Here is a 22,057-nt window from a genome sequence, read left to right on the forward strand (position 1 = left end):
TAATATACCGATTGTTATATAACTCGACCGTTCTGAAATCTTGCCGAATGACCGTAGTGACGGTAGTAGATATTACGAGGCTGTCCGTAAAGTAAAAGGCATCCCAAACTTGGGCCTAGTTACAATACTTGTCTGGTCGCATGCACACGAACAATTGTAAGTTGCACCCGCCCAAAAAACGTTGCTTTAAATTAGACGGCAAAAAACAAGTGCCTCCTGTGATCTAGAGAAGGCAGTAACAGAGACGGGTGAGGTTGGTCAAGTATAGTGATTACTCTCGTGCCTTTAATTAACCTGCCGGGCACAAAAGGGCAGCGACAACCGATGAACCAAGGGCCGGGGGGGCAGGGCAGCAGCTGCTTCACAAGAGCACCCCTGTGTGACGCAGGGTGGCACGCGCACACACACACGTGGGCACACGCGCGCGCACCCATCCGCGCATCGGCAAGCAGAAGCAAAACCAGGGCGAATAAATTTGGCAAGTGCATAATTTACGTCACGTTTATTACACGTTCACATGAAAGAACTACAGTTTTTTTTTTATTGACAACCAAGCCACTCATTTAAAACTTTTTTTTTTGAGAAAAAGAAAAGCAAAAAAGTAGTAAAGACAATGAAGGAAAATACACTAGATGACAGAGTGACCTGTGAGGATTATTACAGGATTATGTACAGCCCCAAATATTCATATTTCACAAAACATGATTAGGGTGAGCTCAAACCAGCAGGGATCGCACATGGGTAAGGGAGGGGGGCAGGGTGGAGGGGGTGTGGGGGGGCAGGGTGGAGGGAGTGTGGGGGGGTAGGGTGGAGGGTGTGAGTAGAGTCGGGGAAGGGAGGGGGAGCAGTAGTTTGATAGCTGAGACTGGGGACTCATGGGAGGGAGGAGCACAAAGGACAGAGCCTCCAGGCAAGGCTCAGGGAGTCAACTTGGCAGCGAGACCCAGCCCATTACCCCCCCACCCACCCCGCGTCTCGTGCTGGTAACTTTGTACAATGATTATGGAAATGTTCCTGGACCAGGAAGTCCTCACCAGTCTCATGACTCGTATTTCAGCAGGGTCCCACTACATTGGGATGTTTGGCCAATTATATAAACGAGTGTTTTGGCTTCGTGCGGGAGAAAACTGGTATACCCAGGAAAAACTTACGCGTACAAAGGATGACACTCATATCCGCACAGATAGGATTCCAGAGAACCAATGTTCTGTACGGCCGACCTCCTAGCAACTTTCCAGCCCCAATCTTACAACACCTGGCATTCCCTGGCAGTCTCCCTTTCCAGCCCCAATCCTACAACACCTGGCATTCCCTGGCAGTCTCCCTTCCGCATTACAAACCAGGCTCAACCCTGCTCTAATAACTTCCATACTTTGGCGAGATCCGGAGAAATTTCAGAGCGATTTGACCGTGGGTGCGATTTTCACGACAGCGTTAACGTGACGTTGATAGAGAAGGTGGAGCTTCACTGCCAAAGGGGATCATCCGAGAGGAGGGGGATGATCCTTGCATTGCTCCGCGAGTTTATAGCTGCAAAGTGTTGTTCATCTGCGTGCGACCCCGGTGTGCCGCCACCCACGCACGCGTACGAAGGACACGCGCGGTCGCCACCCCCCCCCCCCCCCACTACACACGACTTCCTCCCAAGACAGGAAATGTACAGAATCAAGTTTTTTTTTTCTCCCAAGTTGGCTATTTTTAGACTCCTCGGTTAAACTTGAAGAAGTCAACTGTTTGGCATAGGCATAAACTTGTACACCTGACCATCGACTCCGTGCTGGAATGTGCGCACCTGCCTCCAACTGCCTTTGCAGGCGTCGCCTGTATGTACAGAACCGCTCCGAGCACCGTCCCCCTAACACTGGCACAGAGGCTGCGCTTCCTCTTGTCCTAAAAAGGCGTTCGCACTCTCGCTGTGACGTCACGAGCTGCGTGCTCTCACCACCACCGCCCCCCCCTTCACCCTCGCACCCAAACAAGCTACAGCCACATACATTAGGTCAGTCTCAATAATTATCATATCTACTCAAACACTATTCATAAGGAAGACTTTCCAAATGCTTTAAATTTGTTTATGACTTCACAGCTTTGTGCAAACAAATGATTGAAATCCCCGTATGCTTATAATATTTACATCTCTTTTTTTATCCTGCCTTTGTTCTGCCAATCTACCCTGGTATCAAAAGTATTTTCAGCTTTTAACCTGCCCCCCCCACCCCTACCCAGGATAGGAAGGGGGAGGGGTAACTTATTGAGACAGGCGGCTAGCCAGTCACAATAGCAGCTGAGCATCAAACAGACACACCAGACAGCCATCCACACAACCATCCACACAAGCAACCAGCCGGTTAGCAAACCAGCCGGTCAGCAAACCAGCCGGTCAGCAAACCAGCCGGTCAGCAAACCAGCCGGTCAGCAAACCAGCCGGTCAGCAAACCAGCCGATCAGCAAACCAGCCGGTCAGCAAACCAGTCGGTCAGCAAACCAGCCGGTCAGCAAACCAGCCGGTCAGCAAACCAGCCGGTCAGCAAACCAGCCGGTCAGCAAACCAGCCGGTCAGCAAACCAGCCGGTCAGTAAACCAGCCGGTCAGAAAACCAGCCGGTCATAAAACCAGCCGGTCAGCAAACCAGCCGGTCAGTAAACCAGCCGGTCAGCAAACCAGCCGGTCAGTAAACCAGCCGGTCAGCAAACCAGCTGGTCAGCAAACCAGCCGGTCAGCTGGTCAGTCGGTCAGCCAGTCAGCCAGTCAGCCATCTGCACAGCCAACCAGCCAGTCAGCCAACCAGCCATCCGCACAGCCAACCAGCCAGTCAGCCACTCGGGTCAACCACAGATAGCCAGCCAACCAGCAAGCCAGCCAAGCCCGGCCAGCTATAGCTGGCTAGGCAGGCCAACACTCAAAACAAAGTGCTCATCAAGTGTTAGGACAGCGCACAGCAGGAGGAGAAGCACTAAACCGGGTACCTGGGTTCAGGAACCAAACCAGCTGACCGACCAGGCTCTCCTCAAGTTAATGTCCAGTAACCAGACAGCCAGGGCAGGAGACCAAACACTGACTGGCCCATGAGCAGCCGGCAGCCGGCAGCAAGCCCCGTAAGCCCGCTGGGGCCCCGAGCCGGGCAGGTGAGCGAGCGGGCGGCGCGGGGGCGGGGGGGGGGCAGGCGTCACACCCCCGGCGAGGTTGGCTGGCTGGGCCCCTGCTTCTTCGACTTGGCCTTTCGAATTCCCAGATATGTAGCTACTGCAACAAAACCACCCGACGTAAGCAAGCACGGCTCGCTCGCTCACTCACTAGCAACGCAGCATGACTTACGTCCCCCGACGCCGTTTAACTGGCATCGTGGCCAAAAGAAGGTGCTCTCGGTGGGCACCGCGCGCACTACATGACGACACGCACATGTGCGCACGAGCGATCGCATGCGCATATGTATTTACGGCTGTAAAGCTGTTTCAGTCCAAGATATATGAACTGTAACAATTGAAAAGTCAGGAAACAGCCTGCCTTCCGAAGGCGGTCTGCAAACAGTTAAAATGATGCGAAAAACTTTAATCTAACATCGGAGCTTAACGCGTAGGTTTTGGCAGCCAATATTATGACTCGTAGTTGATTTTTGGGTCAGGCAACCTGGATTTTGTGCTGAAGATGGCTGGAAAGTTTAATGCGAAACGTCGAATCTAAAATCGCTCAATTTGGTTGGAAGGATTGCGCTTCAACTTGAGCCGAAACCATAATTGATGCGTTAAAAGCAAGTACTCGTTAATGAAAAAATAAAATTGCCAGACAGTAATGTGGCCTCACCCAAAAATAAATGATGAAACAGAGGAGCACTGGGAATTCCTGGCACATGGCACAGTGCAGCGATTTCAAGTAGAGCCTGCTCGGGATTGGGGTCCTACTCACCGTGTCTGGGATAGCTGCCCGATGACCTCAGGAGGAAGTGCCTGTATTTTATTTTTTACACGTGGAATCTCTGCATGCAGCTCATGCGACGCATTATGCGGGTGCCGACATTCGGTGTACGAAAGGCACGCCACTAACGTCAATGTGCACAGAATTTGTTACCTTGGACTTTCAGGTCTCCTGGCTCTTTAACTCCGGGCTGTGGACCTTCAAAATGAGAAAACACAATAGTCAGTCGGGCAGGCAGCAGCGGCAGCAGGGGGAGGCTACGCAAAGAAGCACAGAGGTTCAAGGAGTGATTTAGCACCAACCGCCACACACTCTTGATAGCGAGCATTAGGAAGGAGACGTACGGGCGGTCTTGGCACCCGGGGTGCTGGTCACGGCAGGGGCATGTGCGGAGGCGCTCTTGGGAGGGTCCATCGTGACTCTGGACACAAATACCAGGCGGCGAGGCTTCTAAACAGCTGACAGGACCTCTACACACCTGACAGGACCCCTACACACCTGACAGGACCCCTACCCACCTAACACTTTCTTTGCCTGACAAAAAAACTTCTCAACATGTAGAAAATGTGTCAACTCACAACATCATTAACTAACTGTCAAACTGCTTAATCACTGCTTATAACCAGGCACATATTCTAAGCATGCAACAATGCTTAGCACCCTCTCAAAAACACCTGATAAGACCCTTACACACCTGACAAGATTCCAAGACAACATTTGAAATTACCCACAAATTTCTCAATTGAAAAACACACAGCAACAATCTTCCCTACAACAAAACTTAGCAGGATCCTCCTGAAAAAGTGTATTAATATTCACAGTGAGGCTTTCCTGGGTATATACATGTTAATAATGTTAAGAGCACACTTGACATGATCCCTAAATGCCAGACAAAACCCTCAGCATAGCTTCTGTACAAGCAACAACACTTATTAGCACCTAAAAAGCTTCTGGCAGTTGTTAAGATAGATATCGGAACTCATGCTTTCTTTGGAATAGCTGGAAAAGACTTCTCACGTGGAATAAATTTTGCAGGACAAGGAAAGATGTACCACACTGCACACACTCACAATGCCAAGCAAGCCTTCTGGAACTAGCTTTGAAAAAAATCAACAATTCTACATCAACGAAAAGAGGCATCAGCCAGTTGATATGATTCGGGTATAAACCCAAGAGCTATTATAATATCGCTTTCACTCAAAATTTAAAGTGCCAAAATACACGATGCATTCAATAAATATTATTGCAATCCTCCTAACCACTAGCAAAGAAGCGCCTCGTAATACCGCACGGTGCGCGCAGGCGGCAACGTTCTGATGCACATTCCAACCGTCGTGGCAACATTCCTCGTAAGCGGAGTTTACAATTGACGAGACGCTGCGTAGGAAATTCTGTTCACGCAGACGAAGGCGTCTGCACCGCGGTGTGCCCCACACTCTCAAAATCGGGCCAAACCAACGGCTACAGTAAACCACATGCAGTGGCTCCCATCTCTAATGCGGTCAGAACACGGCAGCTGGAAGCGCAGCCTGCAATCCTACAGAAGGAATCTCTGGCACGCCGAAACCCCGGCACGGACGTAGCTCGGCAACTAACTAGCCTTGCCCACCACTACGCCTGTCTGCACGAGTAGGGCAGCGGGTAAAAATCCACACCTAAGATGGCGCTCAAGGTTGCGTGCGAGAGAGCCCCATGCGTGTGTGTGCTCGCCAGGGCGCGTGCGATGCTGCCGCCGCTGTTGCCGCCGCTGCATCTCTACCTGCGGCTGAACTTGGAGGTGAGCTTGGAGAAGATGGTGGAGGGGCCGCGGCGAGACTGGGACAGTGCCTCGTGGTCGTGGGAGAGGGAGGGCGATGGCGGCGCGTTGTAGGCCGCGCTTCGCGCCGTCTCGGGCAGCTGGCCCCCGTGCACGGTGTTGCGTGCCGACACACCCCGCGAGAAGTAGCCCGTCTCCGGCGCGTTGTTGTTGATGCTGTGCGTGGACGGCGACATAGCCGGGATGCGCTGGCCTAGGACGGAGCTGCGACGGCACCACCACCGGGCAGGTGGGCGAACGCAGGGGTGGAGGGAAACGAGAGGGCGCAGAGGGCAGCACCGACCGGACGACAGTGAAAGGGGGCATTGGCAGAATGACATGAATTAAGTGTCGTAACGAGGGCTGCCGCAATACGGCGAAACTATTTGTCGCACGATATAAAATCCATGAGAGTCGTACCTATCAGTGTGGTTAAATATCACGATTCTAAAATCGCTAATTTTAATTACATTAAAGATTTAATATTGCTGAAAACATAAAATTAAGAAATTAAATAATCAACATTTTTCATGCATATTATTAATTAAATAAGTGCTTTTCAACATGTTTTCAAGTAATTTCAAGCATAGCGGTTGCATATCACCATTTACGAGTTCAATAATTTATTTAATCTTGTCTTGTGTAACTCACATCGGGTGCATTAGAAGCAGAACAGATCGATAAGTTATAAAGATTCGTAAGACTCGTGGCAGGGTTATGTTGAGTGAACTGCAGTTACAAAACTGTAATCGGACCGGACGTACCACAAATCACAAAAATAAATGCGACAAAGATGTAACCGAAAATTGCATCGTCGCCATCGCGGCAACGCTTGTAACCGTCGGGGGTGTTGTCCGTGCCGGGGCAGTTTCTCGACGGGACTCAAAAAGCCCCAGCGTCGTCTTGCCAAGGGGCCCAGAGCTGAAGGACCCCGTGGGGGGTAACCCCCCGCCCACCCCCCCACGGGCGTGTGCAGGCGACCGGCAGTCGCGACGGCGGCGGCTTACTTTGATCGTGGCGGGGCATCCCGGTCCTCGATGCGCTGCAGGGGGGTCCGGGAGGGGCGGCTGGCTGTGGCTGGAGACACGGTTTTGTAATGGCGGATGGGGCGCGAGGTGGTGGGTGGGATGGAACCGGAGCTTGGGATGGCGGCAACAGGGGGGCTAGATAGCCCGCGGCGCACCGCGAACACAAACGTGGAAACCACGCGCAAAAAAAACCGAGGGGAGAAAATAAACGTGGTGGTCAGCACCCACGCGCGCACACGGGGAAAATAAACACACGATGCTCACGAAACCACAAACACTACTCGGTTGCGGCCATGGCTGATTATCTAGAGCCAGGGCAATGAGTCGATTAAGTTGATTAATCAATAAATATATTAAAACAACTACTTTTTTTGTGGTTGATAACTCGGGCCCCAATTAAAAATGGCAGTTGACCTCTACAAGCCACGCTCGGTGTCACTTGCGTGGTGATGCTGATGACATCACCAAGCACTGTCCATCACCTCCGGTTCAGCAGCACACGTGGGAGAAGAGGCAAGACTTTTTGTAACTATTCATGTGTAATCCGATTCATTGTGTAATCGAACTGATAATTAGTACAGCAATCAATAACGTGTCTAATCGGATATAGCCCAGACCCCTTTTCCACTTTCACATCTGAGCCATGCTAGCACGGGGCCAGGACAGCACGCGTGTTTTTCTACTGGCTATTAGCCGTGTGGAGCCGGAAACAGAGCCGTGCTACTGGTGGTCTCGCATAACATCCGAATCTGGCTCCGGGCCCAGCTGGACTGGGTGTGGGGAAATTGGCATATGCAATGCTTTCGACGTGCGTCTTGACGCCACACATTGCACGTGACGTCCGCGGGCATGGCTAAGCAACTCGCTTAGAACCAACACCGCCCCCTCTAATGGAGGTCTCATTCATAACATCCCACGCATGGAAACGTCACAGATAAAAGGGGGACAAAATGCCAGGCAAATAATAAAAATAAATCAATGGCACAAAGGCAATGCATATGCTCAATGAAGAATGATGGCCCAGCTGCATGGAGATGGCTTCGTGTTTACGCAATGCAGAAGCACTCACCAAGCCCTGCCGGGTGTTTCGGTGTGTGCTAAGGGATATGGTGGGTGTGGCGTCTCTGATCTCCAGGCAAGGGGACACGTGACAACATTGCACGGTGCCTGTGGGTACGGTGCCTGCGAGTGCAGTGCCGTGCTTGCGAGCGTGTAGTGCGGTGCCAGCGAGTGCAGGTGCGGAGGTTCTCCACCCACCCGGCGTCCTTGCCGTTGTGCGTGGAGGGGTGGCGCTCGCCGCTGCTGCGCTCGCAGATGTAGGTGTTGCGCCGGATGATGCTGCTGGGCGGCGGGGCCGCATCACTCTGGAACCGACAACGAGCACCTGAGTCCTGGCCCAGGCTCCGCACAACTGCAGAGCGCGGAGCCCTCGCGCCGCACGCACTCCGCACGCACTCCGCACGCACTCCGCACGCACTCCGCACGCACTCCGCACGCACTCCGCACGCACTCCGCACGCACTCCGCACGCACTCCGCACGCACTCCGCACGCACTCCGCACGCACTCCGCACGCACTCCGCACGCACTCCGCACGCACTCCGCACGCACTCCGCACGCACTCCGCACGCACTCCGCACGCACTCCGCACGCACTCCGCACGCACTCCGCACGCACTCCGCACGCACTCCGCACGCACTCCGCACGCACTCCGCACGCACTCCGCACGCACTCCGCACGCACTCCACTCCGCACGCACTCCGCACGCACTCCGCACGCACTCCGCACGCACTCCGCACGCACTCCGCACGCACTCCGCACGCACTCCGCACGCACTCCGCACGCACTCCGCACGCACTCCGCACGCACTCCGCACGCACTCCGCACGCACTCCGCACGCACTCCGCACGCACTCCGCACGCACTCCGCACGCACTCCGCACGCACTCCGCACGCACTCCGCACGCACTCCGCACGCACTCCGCACGCACTCCGCACGCACTCCGCACGCACTCCGCACGCACTCCGCACAAACGCCGCCACGTATCTGCGACGCGCCGTTCCTCGAAATTTCACAAGTGGCTCTCAACGCCGCACTCCTACCGGTCTCGAGTGCCGTCGATAAAGAGGCACTCTGGCGAAATCGCTGCGACGACGCGCCAATACGTTGCAATGCGTCAATGCGGTGACGTTGCCACAGTGCTACAGCGCCACACTTGACTGGGGTACGTGAATAAACATTTTCAATGGTGCCAGACTACTGCGTGGGACACACAACCATGGGATTCATCTGCAAGGGCTGTTTGTTTTTTGAGTAATGCTCACAGGTCAGAGGGACCGAACCACTGAAGTCCTGGGTTTGAATCCAGGTTTTGGCCGTCCTGAGATTAAACTAGAATTGCAATCTTAGTCCAGTCACAGATATTAAAGTTGGTCCTATGCTTTATTTGGATCAACGATTGGTTTCACTGTCGCTAGACGAACATTACTCTGTGTGGCAGGGCGAGTGAAAAAGTGCCGCCCCCCTTACTCTGCAGATAAGAGGTCACTTGAAGGGGATCTCACAGAAGCAGCATTGCGATTTCCGCTGTGAGAGCCGCGTGCAGAGAAGAGAGCACGAGCGCGAACGTACGGTGGGTATGGCGGACGCCTTCTTGCGGTTGGAGCTGGGCGTCTTGGTGGGACTCGTCTGCTTGCCCAGCAGGGGGCTCGTGGCGGGGTCCGTGCGCCTTGTGGACGCGCTCGAGTTGGCCCAGCGCCGCGACGTTGCGCTCCCTTCGGTGCCGCCGCCGCCGCCGCGCTCCAGCTCAGACGTGTTCGTCTGGCTGCGCCGGATGTACGACGTCGACGTGGGGATCGTGAGGCCCGCTGCAACAAAAACAACAAAAATCGGGACACGGTGGGCGTCGAGCAACGCAGATGAGCAGAATCTATAAAACTATTTTTTTATTTTACCAGGTAAGGCCCACTGAGCTGCATAGCTCTTTTTCAGAAGCTATCACAAATGATAGCTCAAACGAAGTGGCTAATGTCGAAATGTATAGCAGCCATAAACTCTAAACGCATGTTGATTATAATTGTGGAGGGAAAAACCCGAAGGACCTGGAGAAAAATCCACGTGACCACGGGGAGAGAGACACGCAAATTACAAATATACAGGCGGTCAGGATCGGGATCGAACCCACAACTACCAGGCGAGGTAATTAAGATCTCATCACTGCGGCGCCCCCCAAGCACGGGGGAGGGGGGGTACAAACACAGATATTCAAAAGCACTGCCATTGGTTGGAATGAAGGTCGGATGGACGCAACAACGTTACCAAGATCGGGACAGGGCACTGTGTGGAGGGAATGGGCACTCACGGTTGTCGTTGGCACGCTGCCGGTTCTTCTGGTTGGTGGTGACACTGCGTTGCACTCGAGAAACGGAGGGAGAGGGGGAGGGGCCCAGGCCCCCACCTCCGCCCTCTGTTCCCCCACGTAGCTTTGGCAGCGAGAGGGTGCTCCCCGACCACGAGTTACGGCCACTCTGTAGTAGCCGTCAAACACAATTGCTATCAAACAACCAAACACACAAAGACAAATATCCCCCATAAAGGCTTTTAGCAGACTGTTGAGGCAAGTGCTGTTAAGCGAGCATCTATGAAGGCCAGCATGGCACACGAAGAGATGGGTGAGCCAGCACCACATCCAGCCGCCTTTGTCTCCCCAATGCTAATGTTTACACACTGCACCAAGTACTCACATAAAGCCGAATTGACCAAGGGGAGACCTAGGACCGGTTCAGATGTTTGTCACTGGTGTGGGCGGTGAGCATGAATCAAACTCGAGTCAATGGGTTTGTAGCGCAGTGTGCTAACCACAATGCTACCACTCCCCACAATCACACGCACACACTTATAAAACTCACACACAATCACATACAAAAATACACAATTACGTATGATGGTCTCAGGCTCCAAATCGCTCTACGCACGTTCCCAGCAGATGGCACATCAGCCAGCGACTTGCCAGATCAGCTGCCACTGATCGTTCCATGAGGATTGTGGGCCAATTAACATCAGCTTCTCCCTAAAAGCAGCATTATTCATTACTCGCTAGTGTTGCAGTCTGGTACCGAGGTGGGGTTAACTGGTGTTTGTTTTTCTAGACAAGCGGATACACAAAGACAAAGATCCCCTGTGTAGTTTTAACAGACTTTTAGAACACACAACACACTATACACACACTATCAAAGACAAATACAAAGATCCCCCCGTTTAGCATTTACATACTTTTGGGGCAAGAGTTATGAGCAAGCATCTATAAAAGCTGGTGCGGCACACGAAGGGGGTGGGGGTTGGCCAGCACAACACCTGGCCCCCTTTGACTCCCTAGTGGTGATGTTTAAATATTGCATCAAGTACTCATTTGAGGCTGCGCCGACCAAGGTGAGGGCCCAGGACCAGTTCAGATAATTGTCACCGATGTTGGTCGCGAGCAGGAATCAAACTCTGGTCGCCGGGTTTGTAGCGCAGTGCGCAAACCGCTACACCAGCGCATTACACAAACACACACACAGCTCCGCGAACCTCTCAGCGGCTCTTGTACCACAGCAGACACTTACGTCGGGGCTCTTGTTTCCCAGCAGAAGGTACGTGGCCATGATCTCATCATACTTTTTTGCAGAAAGAGATCCCACAATCTCATCCATCGTGTAGCCCATGCCAATCATTATCTCTGCCACACAAAACAACACGTAAAGCAACGCGTCAACGAAACCGAGCTAAACTGTCGGTTTAAGTGACCGGGCTTCATAACAGGGCGTCAGTGTGAATAATTACAGATCAGCACAGTCTACGGTGCCGGTGCACATCGTTACAGATGTAACCAACTCGAGCATGTTTGTGTGGATCGTTTTATACAAGCCAGTCTAGTGCGTCAGTGTGGATCCTCGTGAGATGTAACGAGTCTACAGTGCCAGTGTGGATCGTTAAGGACGTACCGGGTCTAGTGTTCAAGGTGGATAATTTTCGATGAGCCCGGTTTAGATTATCATTGTGCATCCTCGCCGAAACAAAGCGTCTACAGTGCCAGAGTGAATCAGTAAGAGATTTAAAACCACTCTAAATACATGTACTGTGGATTTACCGATCCTTTTCTGATCGTTGATGTCCAGCTCGGGCTCCTGGTAGGGTTTCAGCTCGTCCTCCTCGTGACCCACGTTCATCCACCTGTCGCGCATGATTTGCTACACAGGCGCGCGTCGCGCGGGCATACAGGACACGCAGGGACCACCGTCACACAATCCCTCTGGCACTGAACATTTAACACCGGGGGAGGGACGAACGATGCATCCGTTTGTTGTCGGTTGACCAATCAATGGTTACGCTCGCGACACACGCGTCTGATCGTGACCGAATCTGTCATTTTTCGATTTGTATACATTACACTCCATTAGCCGACGCGACCCTTGGCTGGCCATGTGGCTCAGTGGTTGAGCAAGCAGCTTCCAATCAGACAGGAAGGTTGGAGAGTTAAAATCCCGGTTGTTGGCTTTCTTAAGCCATCTTTTCCTTGATAAAACAAGTAACAATTTGTGGGGAAGACAACAGAAGCAGTCCAATGGATACTCACCCCGCTGCTATAGGAATGTGGAATTTCCACCACTAGCTCAGGGCTGTAAACTGGTGAGATGACCATCACCTCAATGCTCAAATGAACAAGAAATCCCTTTAACACGCTGTAGCGACTAGAGGCATGAAAATGTTAAACCAAGGAATCGTTTCCTGAATTGAATCAAACTGTAAATGTATCAAATAGTAGGGACAATGAATCATTACATGCCTAATTTATAGAACTCATCATAATAATTAGTCAAAGGCATTTTCTTTCAATGACTAAAAAAAAACCTTTCATCCGGCAGTGAAATGTAAGCTTGTATGCACATTCAGGATAACGTCGCATTATGGACCGTTTTTCGATAATGTGAATTTACGCAGCGTCTACATTCGACCGTACCTCAACGATACTGCAGATAACAGTGGGAATATTTATTTTAGAGAGAGACAGAGGTCATAGGCAGGAGGGAAGAGGAAGGTCTTGAGCCTGGCCTTGAACAGCGGCAGGAAGTCAACAGCACGGACATCTGGGGGATGGGAATGCTAATCTATGGGGGCAGCAGTGGATAATAAGAATGTCCAGCCAACTAAGTATGTAATAATTAATGTATTCAAACATGATGCATGCATTAAATAATACGTGTATAAATTATTAACAATGTAAATGGTATGTGCATTTATGGTAATTGCCCCTCAAGCTGATAAGAGTGAGCAGGACAGGGAAAAGAAAACGAGCTAACACACAACACGGGCAATGCGGCCGAGAGAGCGTGACAAGGTCAAAGAAAAACGCAATCCCACAATCGAATGGTGACCTCAAGTGGCCGGGGGGTGCGCCATGAATCATTATGTCTGGTGGCGACCTCTCAACGCTGCGTGCGCCAACTGATGATAACACGGCATTTAGGGGCGGGACGTTCAAGTTGGTCGAGTGGATTAAAAGACAAAGTATTTAAAGAACTACTCTGTGGTCGGTTACTCAGGCCCCTTTAAAAACCTTTGTACATAATGCCTCCTGTGAAGGCGGGAAAACCCCACGGCCGATTATGTCAATGACGTCTCCAAGTCCTTCCCATCTCACCTCCTGTCCGGCAGCACGCATGGGAACAGAGAAGATACTTTTTTTGTTTTTCCCCGAACCATCTTCTTGTTATCCTACGAGGGTCACGTAATGTAGGGTACAGATAGGCCAGCTCCGAACAGGACCCATGGTGCTGCTGCTCGCGATCAACAAACTCAAACGAAAGCCTACAGTGTTGATGTCAAGGGGAAAGGGGACGAGGGGGCCAGGAGGAGGGCACCGATCTCACCTCGAGGCTTCCCCGCTTGATTGGATTGAGCACCAGGAAGCGCTTGAGTAGATTCTCACAGTCGGTGGACATGTAGAAGGGGATGCGGTACTTGCCGCGCAGAACCTTCTCCCGCAACTCCTACACAACCAAGAGTTGAATTCACTTGCGACTCCGCGACACGTGCTCGCGACCCCGCGGCACGTACACGACCTACAACGCTCACTCACTACCCCGCAATATACAAACACACACACAAACCACTGCGTGCCCACACAACCAACATCATGCGCTCATCTAGAAACATGTGTTTAGAGTATTTGGCTGCTGTAAGTTTTCACATAAGCCACTTCGGTGAGCTATCATGTGCGGCCAAGCCGCTTCTGACCTGGCCACAAATGACACTAACCATTGTCCCTGGTAAAATAAAAAGACCCTCAACACACATGCACGCCACATGACACACACCACTTACCCACATCCCATGTACACAACGCACATTTACTCACTACCCATAGCACGCACGCACACACACACACAACCCACACCACGTGCTCACTGCACCTGCCCGTGTCCTCATCCTTCACCCCCGCGCACCTTCAGGTTCTGGCCGTCGAAGGGCAGCGACCCACTGACGAGCGTGTAGAGGATGACTCCGAGGCTCCAGACGTCCACCTCGGGCCCGTCGTACTTCTTGCCTTGGAAGAGCTCAGGCGCGGCGTAGGGGGGGCTCCCGCAGAACGTGTCCAGCTTGTTGACGAGCGTGAACTCGTTGCTGAAGCCAAAGTCGGCGATTTTGATGTGCATGTCCGCATCCAAGAGAAGGTTTTCTGCCTGTGGACGGCCAACATCGTCATCGACATCATCAGTTTGTGTCTTCGTCCAGGCTTGTCGGTGTTAGTCGCGGTCTGTCACGCTGTGGTATTTAGTGGGTGGTCGTGATCATCGTCACGCTCGACGATTTTCGTCCACCGATGGTCATCGTTGACTAGGGTAAGAAAAGAAACCTTCGTTGACGAATGTTTTCGTCAAATCACTGCTTCCGATAATGGAATTAACAGTAGTGCAAAGTACAGGAAAGGCAAACAAGCCACCCAAAAACATACAAATTAAACTAAACCATCTCTTTCCCACCAGGCAAAGCCCACGGAGGTATTAACTTATTTTTCAGAAGTGACCTGGCCACAAAATAAAAGTTCAGCAAAGTGGCTTATGTGGAAATTTACAGCAGAAAAATTATCTAAATAACACTGCAGCATGCACAGCCAATCACAGATTACACACAGCGCCCGCGCACAGTGCCCGCGCACAGCTGGTTTAAACCACCAGACCAGCTGATGCCAATGGCGATAAAGTCGATTATTAGTGATACGAGTAAGTTAATCATGCTGCGCTGTCAATATCTTGCAGTGATTAATGCTCAGACGAGCTAAATTTCAGGCGGGTTTGTTTCGGGTCAGGGAACCTGAAAATATTCCACATCTGGTGCAACACATCCAGTATACCACCTCTGTTATTATTGTGGCTACAAGTTACAGTCACATTCCTGGGCGCCAAGGTGGCAAGATGTTAACTACCTCGCCTGGTATAAAAAGGTTGTGGGTACGATCCCGACCCTGAGGCCTGTATATTCGAAGTTTTCAGGTTCTCCCCATGGTCGCGTGGATCTTTTTGTTGGTCCTCCGGTTTTCCCCTCCACATTTATAAACATGCTTTCAGAGTATTTGGCTGCTATAAATGTCTACGTGATAAGCCACTTCGTTGAGCTATCATTTGTGGCCAGGTCACTTCTGAAAGAGAGCTAGACAGCTCAGTGGGCCTTGCCTGATAAAATAAACAACAGTTTAGTTTAGTGGTCCAGCCGACCAGCCTTCCCGGAAAATATGTCAGTGAAAAATGAAGCTCTGCCCGTGCATTACATCAGCCATGGGAGAGAGCTAGACTGTGAGCAAACGCACCTTCAAATCCCTGTGCACAATGTTCTTCTGGTGACAGTACTGCACAGCAGACACGATCTGTAAACACAGCAAAGGGGCCAAGGGATGACAGTCATGAGATGATGTCATCTCAATGCTGTTACACGGCTGCGATATGACGTCCGCCGGACTCTTTGGCACCTTCCCAGCTCCAACTCTTGCAGCACGGCGGAGGGTGAAAATGATTCAAGCTTAAAAGTAAAATTTTGTTTATCCAGGTGAGAACTCAAGGAGAGCAGGATCATCTCTCGTTTGCACCGGTGACCCGGGTTACCAAATATTATACAATTAATAGCATTAACTATATTACAGCAAATAAACATTCAAATTCGGAGCAAAAACAAACCAGAGTTCAGAAGAGTGTCAAGAGTCAAGGGATAGGTTAAGGCATGAGGAAATAAGTAAAAAAAAAACACAGGTCACACCTAGCAAAATAAATCAAGTGGAAGAGGGCCACGCACGTCATGAGACACAATGAGAGATAAGGAAGACATTTTACTCTAGAGAGGGGTCCCAGAAATGGGTGCAAAACGCAGAGGAATATAGAAGTGTATGCGTGTCAAACTTCTTTTGCACCATACGTTGTAAATAGTGTGGGGGAAGGACAAAAACTAAACACAAAAAGCATTTATAAAGAAATTCGTTTTCAATCTAGATTTAAAAGTGCATAGCTGGTGGGCTGGGGGCGATTCCGTTGCCCAGCAGTGGGAAGTTACAGACTGTCAACAACTACACCAGCAATGGGCACGGTTTGGACACGGGGCGGCGAGGTGGCCTCACCTGCCGGAACTTGGCACGCGCCTCCTTCTCCTTCATGCGCCCGTGTGCCACGAGGTAGTCAAACACCTCCCCTGGGCGGCGACACACACACGCGCGCACGTCACATACACACACGCACATCACACATACACACACATGCGCGTCACTCATGCCGCTCGCAGGCAGCGACTCGCACGGCCCGCCGCCCTCGTTGGAAACGCAACTCGCCGTGAGCTCGAACACACAGGGGGCCCCATTCATCGGAGTATCAAGTGTAATGGCACCCCTCATTAAAGTAGCGCACAGACATGATGATTTTTAACTGTACAAGGTTAAAAATCAGCGTGGTCTCCGTTCACGGTTGTAGTGACTCCAAAGTCTAAAGAGGCACCCCTCTTGTTAAAACTTAAGATTTCCCTGTAGGTTTTTGGGGAAAGTTCTGTTAGCGAGTACCTATTAAGGTTGGAATGGAACATAGTGGTGGAGGGGGGTTTATTTGAAACAGTTAACCTGCACAATCCCTTGAGATTGAACATTTCATATGCAAGCTTCTGGCGGCCAGCACCATGCACGTCCGCCTTTGTCTCCCCAGTGATGATGCTTACACACTGCACAAGTTACATACTAAATTTTGAAAAAGGAGTTGACATATGCGAGCCCCCAGGACTGGTTCAGTTAATAGACACCCATGTCAACCGTGACCAGGGATGGAACTTGGATAAGCCGGGGTTTGTAGCTCATTACGCGAAAGCACTTTGCCATCGTTCCCCACTTGCGAGACGCCACGCACTCCGCGACGCATTCCTCCATGCTGCGCCATCATCGCACGAATGTGGTCAACACGAGGGACCCGATATGCTAACCAATTGCCCATAATTGCTGCTGATGTTGCGAGGGCTTCCCCCTGGATGAACGTGGCCTGTCACTGACACTCACCACCACTGGCGTATTCCATGACCAGGTACAGCGTCTTTTCCGTCTCGATCACCTCGTAGAGTTTCACTGCCGCGCACAAAAAAAACCCCAAATGATCACGTAGCTGAATACTGCTCCGGTGTATTACAGGTAACCGCGACGGCCAATACGCAAAGGTGCGTGTGCGCGAGCGAGCTTTCCGACAGAAATAACGACACGCAAAGGTCGCTTTACAAATGGCAGGATGCCACTACTTCCATCGATATGCCTCGTGTGTATGTCATGTGACCACCAAATAGCCTTGTCTGGACCACCAACTCAAAAAAGAGCCGAGAGCATGGCTGGATTATTTTTTAGACCAGCAACTCAAAAGAGCTTAAATTATTGCGAGTGTGGCCATCCCTTCAGGCAGCAGTGATGCAATGAAGTTACCGATGTTGGGGTGATTCAGACACTTCATTATCCTGACTTCTCGGAAGAGCTGCAACAAAAAAAGCAATGAGCGTTTCCATCATTCCTGCTGACAACGCAAGGTAAAAGAAAGCTACAAAGCAACTACCAAGGCAAAATGCAGATAGAGTCTAGAGTTCAGAACGAAATGCGCACGTACCTTTTGAAGGCTTGTTGGGTTCAGCTGAGTTTTATCAATTATTTTGATGGCCACCTACAGGGAAGAAAGGCGACAACCGTCAGCCACGAGGGTAGAGCTCCTGGTGACGATGCAAAGAGCGTCATTTATACACAGGGAAGACAATGTCCAAGATAAATCGCATCGTCCGTTTTGTAAAATATAACGATCACCGTCCCTCATTTAAATGTGTTTTTTATTGACAAAATACGTACGAATTAACAAAAGCACGATAATGAAGGTTCTACACAAATGGTCGTTCGCCATAAAAAAAATCTGTGCTTTGTCAAATGTTTGCCGAAGTGATTGACAGCAAGGTGGTTAAGATGACATCATCATTTTCGTAGCTCAATTAATGAGTTCATTATTTCTTGTGTCAGTGACAGCACCCGTGTTGTTAGCAGCACAGACTGTAAAGTTGCAATGACTAGAAGACTTAAAGCAGGATTTTGCCGAACAAGCTTTGGTCGAATACATTTTAAGTAAGCTACATATGTACTGATGGAAGTACAGTACAGCAAAACACAAAAACGACACAATAAAAATACCTAACAATAACTAGGCCACTGGAAAAGGATGGAGTGTTATTCGTCACGTCGTCAAAATGTATATTGGATCGTAACGTGAAAAAATACATCATGACAACCCAAGTACATGGCCGAGCAATCCCTCTGAATTGCCGTGAAGTGACACGCTGTCGCGGTGGAAGGTCTCACCTCTCTGCCGGTGAGGATGTGTCTCGCCAGCTTCACCTTGGCAAAGTTGCCCTTGCCGATGGTCTTTAGGAGACGGTAGTTGCCGATGTGGGGGAGCTCCTCCCCACACGCGATGGAGCTGCGACTGCGGGAGCCATTGACTCGCAGTGACTTGGAGGATGGCGTGTCAAAGCGGCCCTCCATAGACAAGTGCTGCATTCACACAAAGACAAAGATCCCCCGTATAGCCTTTATACAGACTGTAGGCACAAATGCTGCTAGCGAGGATCTATGAAGGCCGGAACGCGATGTGGTGGGGGTGGCCAGCACCATGCCCAACCATCTTTGTCTTCCGAGTGGCGATGTTTATGCATTGCACCAGGAACTCATTTGAGGCTGATTCGACCTCGGGTAGCCCTAGGGACTGGTTCAAATATTCACCACTGGTCGTGAGGGGGAATCAAACTCGGGTTGCTGGGTTTGTAGCGCAGCTCTCTAACCACTGTGCCACCGCTCACCATGGGTACACCACACACCACGGCTACACAGCACGTTGCCAAATCATCACCTCAATACTACTGCAGCATCCCAGTACACAGCTGCAGCAACAATACGACACTGCCACAGCATTGCCACAACACTGCCAAACCATAAACACTACACTACACCACAGCATCAACAACGATGCTACCACACAGCATTATTATCACCATAAAACTCCCACAACATTACAACATCAACACAACGCTACCACATTACCACAACACTCTCACAGAATCAACAACACTACTGCAGCATAACCAACACTCCTGCAGCATCAACAATGCCATGCCCATAACACTACCACACAATCCCCCACACCATCACCATAAATCTACCACATTATCAGCACAATGACACAATCGCTACAAGACTACCAGAGCATCACCACTATCACACCATAAATACAACTCGACCACACACCATCACCATACCATGACCATAAAACGACCACACCATCTCGACCCCATAAAATACATCAAAATAACACTACCACACCACAAATACACCACGACCACTCACACCGAAATGATCTCCATCGATACACCATATTTGTGCAGTTTGTGGTCCTTCCCCTGCATCTCCGATTAGCACGGTTGGCTACGTAGGGTGCTAAAGAAGTCAAACTTACAAAACACACATGCATTTACACCATCCCCAAAATCATCACCACACCATCACCTAACCCATCACGACATCGCCACTTCCATTCCCAACACCATCACCACATCCCTACTCCACCATCCCTAAAATCATCACCAACGCGATCCCCAACATCAACACCAACTCACCATCTCCACCCCACCGCCAAAACCATGATAAACATCAATACCGCACCATCATCAAACCGCGACAATACACCAACACGCCGCCCAATCCATACATCCCAACCCCATCACCACGGCGTATCCCATCACGGGCCTTGCATGGCCGCTCTGTGAATCCCATCGGCGCGGGGGGGTCAAAGGTCGGTGGAGCAGTCCCGTATCCGCATCCCCACGGGGAGGGGATAGCCACAGCAGCTCCTCCTGTCTCCCTGTCCCTCTCTGCATCGCGGCTCTCCATGTATCCCCTCGCCTCTGTCTCCCTACCCCTCAATCAGTCTTTTCCGTTCCCTTGTCGCCTCGTATCCAGCCCCTCCGTCGCCGGTCTCTCGCCATGCATCCGATTGAATCTTCTCGTTTTTGACTTCTCTCCCCGCGTCTCTCTTCCCTCCCCCCCCCTTTATTCCTAATCCACGTCTGCCCGTCTCTCCCCAAATCTCTACGCGCCATTCACCGTCTCCCAATTTCCCTAATCCCCGTGTGCAATACCACGTCCATGTGTATTCCTACCTTCGTATCACTCCGCTTCCTCTTAATGCAACCGAACTCCCGTGCCCTCCCCCCTACCCCCACGAGTACCTTTCATCCACAATATTTGTTGGTCTTCGTACCTCTCCCCCTGTTATCTCACCGTCTTCCCTAGAATACACGTCTCCACGTCTCTCCCAGTTACCACCGTCTTTCATCCCCCCCTCCCCTTGCATCGCTGTCTACCCCAATTGTCCCCATCAAAAAATCTCCCTCGACCAAGTGATTCCCCACGTCCCCGTCTCCCATTGTCTCGCCGTCTACCCCGTCCCGATGTCTCTCCCCCAGCCACCCCCAGCATCCCCCACCACCACCCCCCAGCATCTCCCCCAGGCAACCCCGTGACTCCCCATCGAGTAGCCCCGTAGTCCCTTCCTCGTCGTCTCCCCCCAACCACCACAACCACCATCGTCTCTCGGTGCAGCCGCGGCCCTGACCGTGCCCGGGCCGTGGGGAGGAAGGGGAAACCCGACAACGACGACGCTGCTGCCGCCACCACCACCACCGCTGCGTCTTGCGCCACGATTCGCCATTTAACGCCACCCCCCCTCCTCCTCTCCCGTGCCCACAGCTCCCCCGCCGGGTCTCCTCGCAAGCTCCCTCGCAAGGGGAGACGCGGCCCACAGCCTCTCTCGCCTCCTTCGGCGTTACCCGAGGCCTCCACCCCCCACCCCCTACCGCCCACCACCGCCGCCCGCACGGGGCCCGGTCCCCTTTGATCCCCGCCCCGGCGGCCCCCGTCGCCGCCGTCGCCGCCGCCGCGATCCCCTCGGTTCCCGCGGGGGCCCCGGCGCTCGCCTTGGGCTTGAGGTCGCTTCCCGCGGATGCTGCTGCGGCGGCGCCACGGCCCGACATCGCGTCCCGTGCCGCCTCCTCCTCCTCCTACACCACCACCACCGACGACTCCTCGACGTCCCCGCAGCCTCCTCCTCCTCCTGGTCGTGGTCGCGCTGCTCGGCGGCCGCCGTCGTCGTCTTCGTCGTCTCTGCCGCTCCTCTCCGGGGGCCCGCGGCGGGGGATCGGGGCGGGGTCCGAGTGGGGCCCCGGCTCGAGATCCGGTTCCAAGATCCGGGTCCTCGTGCCCCCGCCCCCCCTCCGCCCAAGGCGTTTAAATGTCCCCGCCCCCCCATCTACCCCGCCCCCACCTACCCCGCCCCCCACCTACCCCGCCCCCACCTACCCCGCCACCTACCCCGCCCCACCTACCCCCCCCCACCTACCCCGCCCCCACCTACCGCGCCCCCCCCTACCCCGCCCCCACCTACCACCCCCCCCACCTACCCCGCCCCCACCTACAACCCCCCCCACCTACCACGTCCCCCCCTACCCCGCCCCCACCTACCCCGCCCCCACCTATCCCCACCCCCCACCTACCCCGCCCCCACCTACCACCCCCCCACCTACCCCGCCCCCACCTACAACCCCCCCACCTACCACGTCCCCCCCTACCCCGCCCCCACCTACCCCGCCCCCACCTATCCCCACCCCCATCTACCCCGCCACCACCTACCACCACCCCCCACCTACCCCGCCCCCCACCTACCCCCCACCTACCCCGCCCCCCACCCCCAT

General features: G+C 52.5%; 1 protein-coding gene across 5 annotated transcripts; it reads right to left on the reverse strand.

Moving 5' to 3' along the window:
* Positions 1-487: 487 nt before the first annotated feature.
* LOC133342338 (MAP/microtubule affinity-regulating kinase 3-like) lies at positions 488-21,524 on the reverse strand. Of its 5 annotated transcripts, none has more exons than XM_061551439.1 (19): positions 21,284-21,524; positions 18,615-18,806; positions 17,881-17,934; positions 17,703-17,751; positions 17,292-17,357; positions 16,377-16,447; positions 15,579-15,635; positions 14,218-14,454; positions 13,642-13,761; positions 11,862-11,961; positions 11,338-11,450; positions 10,095-10,260; positions 9,365-9,600; positions 7,993-8,099; positions 6,715-6,870; positions 5,672-5,932; positions 4,257-4,333; positions 4,066-4,110; positions 488-3,240 (listed from the first exon to the last, which is right to left on the reverse strand). In XM_061551439.1, exons 1-19 carry the CDS (start codon positions 21,338-21,340, stop codon positions 3,167-3,169), a joined length of 2,238 nt encoding a protein of 745 aa, XP_061407423.1. In that variant the 5' UTR covers positions 21,341-21,524; the 3' UTR covers positions 488-3,166. The 5 variants fall into 5 exon arrangements, with proteins under 5 accessions (XP_061407423.1, XP_061407422.1, XP_061407424.1 ...); XM_061551438.1 differs by having other exon boundaries at positions 488-3,243; XM_061551440.1 differs by lacking the exon at positions 6,715-6,870 and having other exon boundaries at positions 488-3,243.
* Positions 21,525-22,057: the final 533 nt, after the last annotated feature.

The sequence above is a fragment of the Lethenteron reissneri genome, chromosome 14 (genome assembly GCF_015708825.2).
Source record: "Lethenteron reissneri isolate LAM-NWPU_2019-01 chromosome 14, ASM1570882v1, whole genome shotgun sequence".
Classification (NCBI taxonomy): Eukaryota; Metazoa; Chordata; class Hyperoartia; order Petromyzontiformes; family Petromyzontidae; genus Lethenteron; species Lethenteron reissneri.

What these genes read in the sequence shown, in the direction of transcription:
- LOC133342338 (XM_061551438.1), bottom strand. Translation starts at nt 21,340, where the DNA reads ATGTCGGGCCGTGGCGCCGCCGCAGCAGCATCCGCGGGAAGCGACCTC. An exon ending in CATGGAATACGCCAGTGGTG is followed by an intron (nt 16,448 to 17,291) that starts GTGAGTGTCAGT and finishes GTCGCCGCCCAG; the next exon opens with GGGAGGTGTTTGACTACCTC. An exon ending in TCAAGCGGGGAAGCCTCGAG is followed by an intron (nt 11,962 to 13,641) that starts GTGAGATCGGTG and finishes GCGCCTGTGTAG; the next exon opens with CAAATCATGCGCGACAGGTG.